General features: G+C 48.1%; 1 protein-coding gene across 1 annotated transcript; it reads right to left on the bottom strand.

The window, feature by feature from the left end:
* Positions 1 to 359: 359 nt before the first annotated feature.
* On the bottom strand, positions 360 to 12,692 carry LOC100027677 (aflatoxin B1 aldehyde reductase member 2). Its single transcript, XM_001377869.4, has 7 exons — positions 12,476 to 12,692; positions 9,919 to 10,106; positions 8,074 to 8,178; positions 6,666 to 6,762; positions 5,390 to 5,486; positions 4,044 to 4,173; positions 360 to 746 (listed from the first exon to the last, which is right to left on the bottom strand). The coding sequence occupies exons 1-7, from the start codon at positions 12,690 to 12,692 to the stop codon at positions 585 to 587; spliced, it is 996 nt and encodes a 331-aa protein (XP_001377906.2). The 3' UTR covers positions 360 to 584.
* Positions 12,693 to 12,779: the final 87 nt, after the last annotated feature.

The raw sequence follows: 12,779 nt of genomic DNA, 5'->3' as shown, positions 1-12,779 counted from the left end.
AGCTAATATTCTACCAGAAATGCAAGTTGAGCAAAGCCCTGTGTGAATTTCAGCTATGATTACTGCCATTTTTCCTGCACATTTTAAGGTTTACATACCTTCCTCTCCTGAAACCCTATTATGCAGCTATCCCCATTTCACACGTGCATGTGCTGAATAATGATTACTCATTTATAGAACACTTGAAGGTGTGCCCAGGTAAGCTTCACAAGGAGCCTTCAATAAGATGTAAAGTTTCCTGAGGAAGGTCAGTTCCCTGACTAGGGAGGGAAATCCCCATCCCAAGTTCTTAGACCCCTTCCCACCAAGGACTACCAAGGACAACTCTGAACCCCAGAAGAGCCCTGCTCATCATCCACTCTGCTTCAATAGCTGCTTTTATTTATTCCAACAGGACAGGACTCAGCCCTTGCTCTTCTCACCAGAGACATCCACAGGATGGGAGGCCAGAAAAACCAGGACTCAGAGAATGGGACATTGTGAAAGGCAGAGCTCAGGCTGCTGTAGATGAAGGCACAGGCTGGCTGCTGGGGCTCAGGGCTTGGAGATAGCCAGGATCAATGAGGGGGGCTTCTCTCCTAGACCTAGCGGAAGTAGTTGGGACATTCGTGGGCCATGAGGTGCCAGGCCTGATCAAAGGCCCTCACCTCCTCGGGCTCCAGGGGGCCCTCCTCAGACGCTGCCAGGTTCTGCTGCAGCTGCTCCAGGCTGGACATGCCCAGGATCACGGCATCTCCACGGGCACCCTGTGGAGAGAGGAAGAGAAAGCCAGCTAGGTGGGCAGGTTGACCAGCCTTATGAGTGGAAGCTTTGTGAAGACCAGGATTATGGCTTACTTCTCGTGTCTCCCCTGAACACAAGTCTATCATCTCATTGGCAATATTCTCCCAGTGGGCTCCCAAGCAAAAGGCAACAATCTAGAAAGATTCACTATCGAGACACCACAAGGTGGGGAGAAGAAGGTTTTATCCTTCCAGACATGTTTCTCATTTTTCCACCAAACTGGATGGTTTTTTCTTTCCTTACTCAGATTTCCATCTCCCACTTGGTACAAAGGTCATAGGCCATACCTGGCATGAGCTCCCTTCTCCTTTCCACCACTTAGCATCCTTTGCTTCTTTCAAGGTTCAATACCTTCTCCTGGAAGCCTTCTCTATTCCTCTTAACTGTTTCTGCTTTCTCACTCTCACTTAAACACACTGTAGGACAGAGGGTTTCCAGACTCAGTATCTACCCAGAGAGGGTAACAAGAGGGTTTCCAGACTCAGTATCTACCCAGAGAGGGTAACAATCTTATTGAATCAGAATAATAATTTTTCACATTTATAGAGTACTTTAAGGTTTGCAAAACACTTTACATAGATGATGTCATTCGATCCTGACATCTCACTTTATAGATGGAGAAACTAAGGCAGGTAGAGGTGAAGCGATTTGCCCATGGTCACATAGCTGCTGGTAAGTGTCCGAGGCTGGATTAGAACTCTGGTCTTCTGACTTCAAGATTAATGTACTACCCACTATGTCAATCTAGCTGCCTCTAAAACTGATTATCAAATCCCTGAGATGGAAATGCCAACAGTTATATAAGGGAATCCAGAGGAGAGTTAGTTAAAGGTTTCCTCTTTGATTCATTGTGTCATGGAAATAAGAGAAAGAAAGAAGGAAGGAAGGAAGGAAGGAAGGAAGGAAGGAAGGAAGGAAGGAAGGAAGGAAGGAAGGAAGGAAGGAAGGAAGGAAGGAAGGAAGGAAGGAAGGGAGGGAGGGAGGGAGGGAGGGAGGGAGGGAGAGAGGAAGGAAAGAAGGGAGGGAGGGAGAGAGGAAGGAAGGGAGGGAGGGAGAGAAGAAGGGAGGGAGGGAGGAACGAAGGAAGGAAGAGAGGGAGGAAGGAAAGAGGGAGGGAGGGAGGAAGGAAAGAAGGAAGGAGGGAGGAAGAAATGAAGGGAAGGAGGGAGGGAGGAAGGAGGAAGAGAGGGAGGGAGGGAAGGAAGAAGGGAGAGAAGGAGGAAAGGAAAGTGGGAGGGAAGGAAGGAGAAAGGAAGAAAGACCTAGGTACCAGCCTCTAATAGACACTGTGTGACTTTGGGCAAGTTAATAAAGTTCTCTGTGCCCTTAAGAAGTTCCCATAGAATCCAGGAATAAAGAAAAAATGTTCCAAATCAACAATTGGATCAATTCAAGTTAAATCAACTCTGCAATTGACAAGGATGATAGGAATAATAAAGAAGTGCTTGAAGGGCTCTGGGAAAATTGACACATAATTTATTTTACTGTTAGTGAAGCTATAAAGTCCTACCATCCTCCGAGTGACAAAATTGGCAATACTCTGACTCAGTAATATTACTAGAAGGCATATTTCCTTAAAGAAAGGAAAGGAAAGGGATCCAAGCCTACAAACATTGCTAACAGTTTCTTGTGTCATGTCAAAGACCTGAAAAATAAGACGTGATATCCTACAATAGGGCAAAATCTGAACAAATTTTGGTAGATGAATATTATGGAACAATAATGTGCCTCAAGATGAGCAATTTCAGTGGAACCCAGGAAGAAGTGTAGGAACTACTGTAGACTACAGGGAGGAATTGATAACCTGGTAAAAGCTAACAACTTGGGAAGATGTCTCACCTCTTATTGAACTTATCAGCCACTGTTCCAGAGACTCACCAGGAACTGTACAAAATGTCTTTTGACTGAGATATTAGATATAGAATAAAAAGTCCATTTTCGCAAATAAAAAAAAGCAGTTTTCGCAGCCTAAAAGGCAGAATTGTGACTGATTTATTACCCTGGAAGAGACAATTTCCTCGGCAGGAGTTCTTTAGAATGATGATAACACAAGTCCAGACCAAGAAAAAATTTAAAATACCACATATCTTGGGCAGGGTGGGGTGGGATGGGGGGGGGGGGGGGGGGCCCAGCAGCTAGATAGCACAGTGGATAGAGAGCCAAGCCTAGATTTAGGAGGACCTGAGTTCAAATCTGTCCTTAGACATTTCTTAGCTAGATGACCCTGGGCAAGTCTCTTAACCCCAACTGGCTAGCCCTTACTGCTCTTCTGCCTTAGAACTGGCACTTCATACCATTCTAAGACAGAAAATAAGGGTTAAAAAAAAAGTTTAAAATGGCACCAAAACTTTTGGGACATCTTGTATCTAGCAGAGAGGGAGATACTGATTGGGCCCTTTTAAATTCATCAAGTACTTTGCACATGATCTCTCTTTTGGGCCTCATAAGAGCCTATTAGGGTGAGTTTTTAATCCCCATTTTGCAGAGGAAGAGCCTGAAGTCCAGAGAAATCAGGTGACTTATCTAGTGCTACCCGAATACCAAGGGCCTGAGGTGGGCCTCCCACCCAAGCCTTCCTATCTCGATCACCAGCTCTTTATCCATTTTAACCAGCTGACTCTCACAGGACATTGTGACTGCAGGAAAGAATGGACGAATAGAAAGAATTTAAAAACACAGGAAACCTCATAGGAAGTGATTCAGAAGTGGCTCGGTGGCCCAGTGAAAAGAGCAAGAATAGTACCTGGAGTGAGGAAAACTTGAGGTCAAATCTAGTATCAGATGCCTACTGACTGTGTGACCCTGGGTAAGTCATTTCAGCGCTGTCTACATCAGTTTCTCTAATGATAAAATGAGGCTAACCAGGGCACCTACCTCCTAGGGCTGTTGTAAGAATGATATGAGATAACATTTGAAAAGCGCTGAGCACAGTGCCTGGTACATTGTAGGTACTGTATAAATATTTATTCGCTTCCCCTCCAGAATGAAGAAAGCTGAGCCCAGAGGTCAAGAGAGAGCTTTGCTGGACAAAAGAACGTCCTCACCTAACGAGGGGTTTCAGGAAGCTACTTCCTAGTTTCTTTATGGGTTCTTTGCCAGTTGAGTTAAAAATGTGTCCAGTTTTACTAAGAAGGACCAAGGGCAGAAAAACTCCAGCAAAGGCACTTCTAGAGAAGCATCCTAGAAGTAACACAAAAGCTGGGAATGGGACCCCCCTCCCCGAAGAGCTCAGGCCCCCCGGGGCGGCGCCGGGCCATTACCTGCAGCCCCGAGTGGTGGTACATCCATCGTAGGGCTGCCGACGTCATGCTGGGAGGGCTGGCCCCGTACGAGGCCGCCAGGGCTTTCTCCACAAGAGCAATGGCCTGAAAGTGATGCTCCTTCCAGAACCTGTGTGGAGTGGACACAGGGGGAGGCTCGCTGGTCAGCCGGCCCAGACCAGCCTCAGCAGGGCCTGGCAGACAACCCATGATGGGGTCCATCAGCCGAGGCGACTCAGCAGGTGACCCCGGGGGCCGTCCACCCCGAATCTCCCAGTGAGGACCCCGAAGCCCCCAAAGTGACCTCTGCTGATTCACGTGTGTTACCCAAGAACATCACTGATCCCCAGGATCCCCCAGCTCGTCCCGTGACACCCCAAGGGAAGGCACGTCTTAGGGCTGGTCGCCACAGTCTGGGAAGTGTCCAGAGGAAGGTGGGGACCCTCCAGGGCACAGACTACAAGACGGGCAAGAGGATCTGGGGGTGTCGAGGCTAAGTTTGGGGGCAAGAGAGCGCGTGTCACCCACGTGAAGGGCTGCCCAGCGGAGGAGGGCTCAGCTTTGTTCTGCGTGGTACCACAGGGCACAAGTAGGGGCAGTGGGTGGCCGTGCCAGAGGACCCTTCCTCACAATGAGAGGGGTCCAAAAGGGGAGGGGCTGCCTGAGCATTTGGGGGGGGGTGCTGAGGTCTTCGAGCAGAGCTTGGAGAGTGACCTGTGGGAGGGTGACCAGGGGCTCTTGTTGGGCTCTGGGTTGGATCAGATGCCCTCGAAGGTGCTTTTTAACTGAGATATGAGACGGCTTTCCTCAGAGGTGAGCCATGGGCTCATCCCCATTTTACAGATGAGGAAAAGAAGAACTAGACATGATGTCTGATACAAAGGCCAAGTTAATAATGAAAATGGGCCTAGATTTCCAGGCTAAGATTTTTTTTTTTCCTTAAACACCTGCCATGCATATCTTCTGTAAGAACCCCTGTTTAAGAACCAGGGACTCCTAATTCCAGGTTCAGTCCCAACAGTTCTGGCCAAGAAGGTGAATTCAAAAAAGCAAGACAGATCTTAAGAGGGGAGTGGCAGGGTAGAAAAAAAGCCAAGCAATTTCTTTGAAGCAGAGGACTCAGGCTCAACTGTGTCACTCAATCAGTTGTATTATTCATCTCTGTGTGACTCAGTTTCCCAATCCATAAAATGAAAGTGTTCACTTCTAAGGTCTACTCTAAAAGCCCAGGAGAGCCGGGACCACTGGATTCTGGACAGTTTCCTGACCCACAGGAAAGCAGGACTCCAGGAATCAAGGTGGATCAGAACATTCTCCTATCTCTCACCCAATCATATGCATCTTACCGTTTCAGGTAGATCTCAGAAAGATTTCCAAAGAACCGGCCCTTCGGCTGTTTTTTGTCTTTGTCCTCATACTTGTACTTGCCAGTTAGGAGTCCACCTGTAGAAAGGATGGACAGTTAGCACTCAGGGATTCCATAAAGGAATAAGAACATCCGCATGGGCTAAGAGCTCAGCCAAAGGCTGCACAAGATGGGGGTCTCACCCTTGAACTTGGCACCAATCAAGGAAGAAGTGGAATAAATAAAAAAATTATTAAACATGATTAAACTATGTGCCAAGCATTGTATAAGAGTTGTCGATACAGGAACAAAATCAAGTCCCTGCCCTCATACAGCTGACATTCTAAACAAGGGAGACCATATGGCCAGGTTCTATTTTGGTGCCAAAAGTATCCAAGATGGTGAGTGGAGGAACAGAGGAATAGACTGACATGCTCCATCCAGGGACAACGGCCATGGCTTATAAGTTTATAATTCCAGAAGTGGAAGGGAAGAGGAGAAAGGTAATACCTCTAGGGCAGAGGTACAAGAGACAGAATCAAATTAAAATGTAATAAGGAAATATTTAATGAAAACATTTTTAATTTTAAAAAATATATACTGAAATTAAAACTAAGTAATTATGTGAAGCCGCTAAGTGGCTCAGTGGATTGAAAACCAGGTCTGGAGACAGCCTGGCCTCAGACAGTCTATTTGTGTGACCCTGGTCAAGTCACTTAACCCCATTTGCCTAACTCTTATTGCTTTTCTGCCTTGGAACCCATACTTAGTATCCATTCTAAGACAGCATGCAAAGTTTTAAAAAAGAAAAAAAAAGTCACTATTGTGGCTTGCAAGGATCCTTCCATAAAGAATGGTGACCCCAAATGAATGGATACCTCTGCTCTAGGGCATGATACAGTTTAGGACTCCCATCCATCCCCACCCCTACCATCCCTGGACACTGTCTCTATCCCCTCCCTCTTCTCCTTCAAATTGGGCTCAGAACAGTGACTTAGGGAGTTTAAGGAAACCACAAAAACAATTCAGCTGTCTTGAGTCCTGTTTATGTTTTAAAAGTAACTCCTTGCAACAACTCTTCGGGGAGATCAGTATATTATTTTCCCCATTTGACCAAAGAGGCTCAGAGAGGTTGTAATATGCCCATGGACACACAGCTAGCCAGTATCAAAGCTCACATTTGAACCCAGATCTCTTGACTTTCAATTCCTTATTCTACAGTCCTGTTCCAGACATTCTCCCTCCCCCTTTTCTTCAGAGGCCTCTTCTCTTCATACCAGCCAAAGGGTTGTAGGCATAGAACCTCAATCCAAAGTGATGCAGGCAAGGGAACAGCTCTGTCTCCACTTGTCTGGTGGTGGCGTTGTACATGCCCTGTGGGGAGGGGGAAAGCACAGCTGGGGAGGCTCAGGGAATGAACAACCCTCCAGACCAGACCAAGGAAGGAGAGATCATGAGCCAATAATACACTGGCTGGGGGCTCAGGCCAGAATGGAAGTCTAGACTAACTGAGGCACAGAGAAAGGTAGTGTAGTAAGGGATTTCTAGAAGGGCGTAACAAGGCAGGCTGACAGCATGGGACCCTGCAGACCAACATTCCACCCAGAACTCCCAGGATTTGCACTGGACACAGAGGCAGTTGCTGGAGAGAGGGTTGGTGAACTCTGGAGGAGTGAGGCTGCTTTCTTCTGGTAGTCAAGAGAGCCATATATATATATATATATATATATATATACCTGACTTGCCAACTGTTAAGGGAAGGGTTAAAGGAAGGATTCAAACTATATATTTATAAATTAACAGTTTATTTATCTAAAGGGAGGAAGGGAAAAGGAATCAGGGATTAGCTAATTTATAACCCACTTAAGAGATTAAACCTCTTATACTTACATAACTATTCTAAACTAAATTTCTAAAGTAATACTTAAGGTTAAGGAGGTTTTGTTAAGAACAGGGCCAGGGACAAATGGGTCTAAGATCCTCACAACACCAGAGTCCTCCTTTGGGTCAATCAGCATTCCCAATAATAGCTCAGATGAAATCTTCTGCACAGCAGTAGCACCAGCTCCAGTAGCAGGGACAGGCAGGAAACAAGGAAGCCCAAAGGAAAAGGAACCACTGGCTCTCTGTGTCCACCCCAGAAATAACTAGATAGCACCCCTAGACTTTCTTGACTGCCAGAGGAAAGCAGCCTCACTCCTCCAGAGTTCACCCACCCTCTCTCCAGCAACTGCCTCTGGGTCCAGTGCCAGTCCAGGGAGTTCTGAGTGGAATGTTGGTCTGCAGGGTCCCATGCTGTCAGCCTGCCTTGTTATGCCCTGCTAGAAATCCCTTACTATATTAGGAAATGGCAGAGTTAGTATCTGAACTCAGGTCCTCTGTCTCCAAAGCCAGGGCTCCTTTTACCATCTCCCTCCATGGGGTGATGGAAAGAACAAAGGCTTGGGAGTCAGAGATGTGGACCTGAATCCCAGCTGGTACATTTCCTAGCTGGTGACATGGGGCCGCTTCCTCCCTTCCCTAGTCCTTGGATTCCTCCCCTGTAAAATGAGGGGCAGGTATAGATGGTCTCTCAAGCTCCTGGCAAGTCTGACCATCTGATGGCAGAAAAATGCCCTGCCTAGTCAAGGCCCACAAGGGTCCCCAGGAGGCCCAGCATCATCCCAGGCTCAGGCCGATTCTCACCTGGTACACAGTGGGGAGCACCCAGCCCTTGCTCTTGCAGAGGGTGCAGATTTCAGCGACTTCCCAAGAGGCGTAGTTAGAGAGACCGAGCTCTACAAACTTACCCTGTGGGGGAGGGAGAGAAAGAGAGAGATGGATATACCCTTACCAGGTCAGGGCTGGGACCCTGCTCTAAGGGTGTTGCCTTTCTATTTTCACCTCTACTTGTCTCCTCTGTTAGAATGAGAAAAAATGAGCAAAAAAACTGCCTGAATACAGCGGTTGAGGGGACATGACAGAGGAGAGACTCTAAACGAACACTCTAATGCAAATATTATCAACAAAGCAATGGGTTCAAATCAAGAAAACATGTAATGCCCAGTGGATTTATGCGTCGGCTATGGGGGGTGGGGAGGGAGGAAAAGAAAATGATCTATGTCTTTAACGAATAATGCTTGGAAATGATCAAATAAAATATATTTTTTTAAAAATGAGCAAAAAAAGCAGCTGGGTGGTTCAGTACATTGAAAGCTAGGCCTGGAGATGGGAGGTCCTGGATTCAAACCTGGACTCAGATACTTCCTGGCTATGTGACCCTGGACAAGTCATTTAACCCCCAATGCCTAACCCTTACTGATCTTCTGCCTTAGAATCAATACATAGAAGGTAAGGGTTAAAAAAAAATGGAATAGAATGTCTTTATGAGTGGGGACTGATTCATTCATCTCTAGCTCTAGTACAGTGCCTGGCACATGATTAATAAATACCTCTTGAATGATTGACATTCTAAGGACCCAACAGCCCTGTGTTCTAAGGTCTCTCCCAGTTCTGACATTGTCTGTTCTAAAGTCTCTCCCAGCTCTGACATTCCCTGTTCTAAGGTCTCCCCCAGCTCTGACATTCTCTGTTCTAAGGTCTCCCCCAGCTCTGACATTCTCTGTTCTAAGATCTCTCCCAGCTCTGACATTCTCTGTTCTAAGGTCTCTCCCAGCTCTGACATTCTCTGTTCTAAGGTCTCTCCCAGCTCTGACATTCCCTGTTCTAAGCTCTCTCCCAGCTCTGACCTTCTCTGTTCTAAGGTCTCTCCCAGCTCTGACAGTCTGGGTTCTAAGGTCTCTCCCAGCTCTGACATTCTCTGTTCTGAGGTCTCCCCCAGCTCTGACATTCTCTGTTCTAAGGTCTCTCCCAGCTCTGACCTTCTCTGTTCTAAGGTCTCTCCCAGCTCTGACAGTCTGGGTTCTAAGGTCTCTCCCAGCTCTGACATTCTCTGTTCTAAGGTCTCTCCCAGCTCTGACATTCTCTGTTCTAAGGTCTCCCCCAGCTCTGACATTCTCTGTTCTAAGATCTCTCTCAGCTCTGACATTCTCTGTTCTAAGGTCTCTCCCAGCTCTGACATTCCCTGTTCTAAGGTCTCCCCCAGCTCTGACATTCTCTGTTCTAAGCTCTCTCCCAGCTCTGACCTTCTCTGTTCTAAGGTCTCTCCCAGCTCTGACAGTCTGGGTTCTAAGGTCTCTCCCAGCTCTGACATTCCCTGTTCTAAGGTCTCTCTCAGCTCTGACATTCTCTGTTCTAAGGTCTCTCCCAGCTCTGACATTCCCTGTTCTAAGGTCTCTCCCAGCTCTGACATTCTCTGTTCTAAGGTCTCTCCCAGCTCTGACATTCTCTGTTCTAAGCTCTCTCCCAGCTCTGACCTTCTCTGTTCTAAGGTCTCTCCCAGCTCTGACATTCTCTGTTCTAAGGTCTCTCCCAGCTCTGACATTCCCTGTTCTAAGGTCTCTCCCAGCTCTGACATTCTCTGTTCTAAGACTCTTCCCAGGTCTGACATCCTAGGTTCTAGAGGGCCCCCTCTTTATCCTTTGTTCTCACCTCCTTGTGCAGATCATTGCAAGCCCGCAGTGTCTCCTCTATGGGGGTGCTGTGGTCTGGCATATGCAGGTAGAAGAGGTCCACGCGAGGGCACTGTAGCCGCTTCAGTGAGGTCTCTAGCTGGGACCGGACACTCTCAGGTCGGAGAGACTTCCCCTCCATAGGATTGGCCTTGGTGGCAATTTTCACTGGGGAGAAAGAAGAAGGTAAGAGGTAGCAGAGATTGAGTTCAATTCAAACAACAGCTAGTTAGTCCTCTGTGGAGCCCTATATCTGAACAGCTGACTTTTTTTTTTTAACCCTTACAGTCTGAGAATCATTTCCAAGGCTAAAGAATGGACAGGGCTAGGTAACGGGTTAAATGACTTGCCCAGGGTCATATAGGTAAGAAGTGTCTAAGGCCACATTTGAATCCAGGACCTCCCCTCTCTATCCACTAGGCCACCTACCTACCTGCCCTAACTATTGACTTAAAAAAAAAAAAGATTGCATTGATGCCCTTTGTTTTTATATCCTCAGTTTCCCTTAGTATCCTTAATTCCCCTCTCAGAGATTGTTCTCATGTACCAAAGAGTATGTGGTACAGTAAATAAATTAATGGACTTGAATAGAACTGAGCCCAAGTTCGGTGTGGGCATAGGGAAAGGGGTGGTGGAAGTGAAGGGGAGTTAAAGGGCACTGATTAGCAAGAAGGCCAAAGGTTTCTTAGGAATCATGGGAACAAAAGTTTAGAGGTAGAAGGCTGTTAGAGGCATTTGGTCCAAACCCGACCCTTTACAGGTGAGGAAAACTGAGCATTTACCCTTTTGGGGTCTCAGTCTCATCTGTAAAATGAAAGAGTTGGGATCTGAAGCCCTCTAAGGTCCCTTCCATCTCTAAAGGAACAGATCCTATGCCTGGAAATATCAAGTGCTTTCTCAAGGCCACACTGAGAGACTTGAACTTAACTATTTAAGATCCTCAGTTACAATACTGAATCCCAAACAAGATGAAATAGGAAATGCCGAAGTGGAATACTGTATAGGGCAAAGTGCCAGAAAGAACACCATGGCTGCAAATCTGGTCCCATCTCTGCAGCTGTGGCACTGTGTGACCTTAGAGAAGTCATTTCCATTTCTCTGACCTCGGTTTCCTCCTCTGTAAAATTGGAATTGTTGTGGCCGTTCACTTGTGTTCAATCTTGACTTCCTGACTCTGTTTGGGGTTTTCTTGGCAAAGCTACTGGAGTGGTCAGTCATTTCCTTCTCCAGCTCATTTTACAGAGGAAGAAACTGAGGCAAACACAGTTAAGTGATTTTTTTTTTCCAGGATGGCATAGCTATTGAGTGACTGAGACTGGATTTGAACTCCTGAAGCAGGGTCTTATTCCAAGTCCAGTGCCCTATCTATTGGCGCCACCTAGCTGACCAGCAAATAGGCAGCAGAACTAGAAATGATATGGAAGGTCCCTCAGTTCTGACATTCTGCTTTCTAAGATCCATTTGAGTTCTAAGGTTTCTTCCAGCTCTTACACGGTATAAATCCGAGATGGCAGCCGCTCAGGGAACTATTCAGGGCGGGAGGAGTTTGGAGTGAGAGTGGAAGAGTAAGACTGCAAGAGAGATTAGGTGGGGTACCAGCCGAGGTCACCACGATCTAGCCTCCCAGGAAGACACCCCAAGCTCCATTCAGGGCAGGGAAGATCCTCTCTGACTGTTTCCTCCTCCCCCATTGGAGTCCCTAAAATAGTGCTACAAGCTAGAGACAGAGTGGCCCAAAGATTTCCTCTCCCTATCCCCCACCCCCAAAGGGGCAGTCCTGATAGACCCCTTGTTCAAAGTCCTTCACCTGGCACGCATGAAAAGCATGGAGAGCTCCCGCTCCCGCCCCCTCCAGTTATGTTTCATTTCCTTACCGGACTCAACTCAGCCTAGATAAGCTACTAAGGAGCTAAGGAGGGCACGCTCCTAGCCAATGGGTGACTGACATGTTAGGATCCAATTACTGCTGGGGCAAGGGGCAAGGCTCTGAGGATGGGTTTGGGGAGCAGGGGCTCTCTCCAAAAGCCACGGGGATGCGCCACTAGAAGTCAGAGTGCTTGGGAATCGGCCAACAGTAGGAGGCAGAGACTATTCTGGGGAGGCGGGAGTGACCAGGAATTGCATGGTTCAAGGCGAGGAGGCAGCACCCTCAGAGATCGGGATGCAAGACCTCTGGACCCTCCCACCAGGTGAAAGCTGTAGGCCCAAAAGGGCCAGGAGACCCAAAATGTTTTTGGGAGGGATAGAGTAGCGGGGGATAGAGAGCCAAGATCAGGGGGTCACGGGCTGCAGATTTCGACGGGGATGGGATCTCAGCCTCAGCACTCAGGATTGGGGTTAATGCTTAAGGGGGGTACTGCCCGGACTGCAGCATGGGGTGGGGGAGGCTGGGGTTGCAGGGCCTCAGATCCCACAGCAGGGTCTGGCTTTGGGTGAAGGTGAGGTTCAAGTTGTACGGGTCTAGGTGGCGCGGACCCCAAGGGCTGGGCAGAGGCCGGTGCAAGGGGTCCAGGCAGGGCAGGGAACGGCTGCCTTACCTCTACTGCCTCCTTCGCCCAGGCCCAGGCCCAGGCTGCCCAGGAAGCTCTCGGACTGGCCGTCGCCGTAGATGAAGGCCGTGTCCAGCTCGCGGTGGCCGCGCTCCAGGAAGACGTGCACGGCGGCCTCACTGGCGGAGCGGTCCATACGCCAGCCCATCTCTATCGTGCCCAGCACGGAGGCCGGCAGGGCCAGAGCTCGAGCCTTCGAGGACATCACGGCTACTGCACGCGGAAAGTTCGGGGAGGGGGAGATACTACCTGTGTGCTGCAGGGATTCCGCTACAGCGGCTGCTGGGCGATT

Source organism: Monodelphis domestica, chromosome 4, assembly GCF_027887165.1.
Source record: "Monodelphis domestica isolate mMonDom1 chromosome 4, mMonDom1.pri, whole genome shotgun sequence".
Lineage (NCBI taxonomy): Eukaryota > Metazoa > Chordata > Mammalia > Didelphimorphia > Didelphidae > Monodelphis > Monodelphis domestica.
The sequence above is the reverse complement of the archived record's forward strand: the minus strand, read 5'-3'. Positions and strand labels throughout refer to the sequence as shown.

Bases quoted from the DNA above. Each gene is read 5' to 3' on its own strand.
- LOC100027677 (XM_001377869.4), bottom strand. From the start codon at position 12,692: ATGTCCTCGAAGGCTCGAGCTCTGGCCCTGCCGGCCTCCGTGCTGGGC. The intron at 6,763-8,073 runs GTGAGAATCGGC...CCCTCCCCACAG, and splicing joins TGCTCCCCACTGTGTACCAG to GGCATGTACAACGCCACCAC. The intron at 747-4,043 runs GTAATGGCCCGG...CTCTCTCCACAG, and splicing joins ACCACCACTCGGGGCTGCAG to GGTGCCCGTGGAGATGCCGT.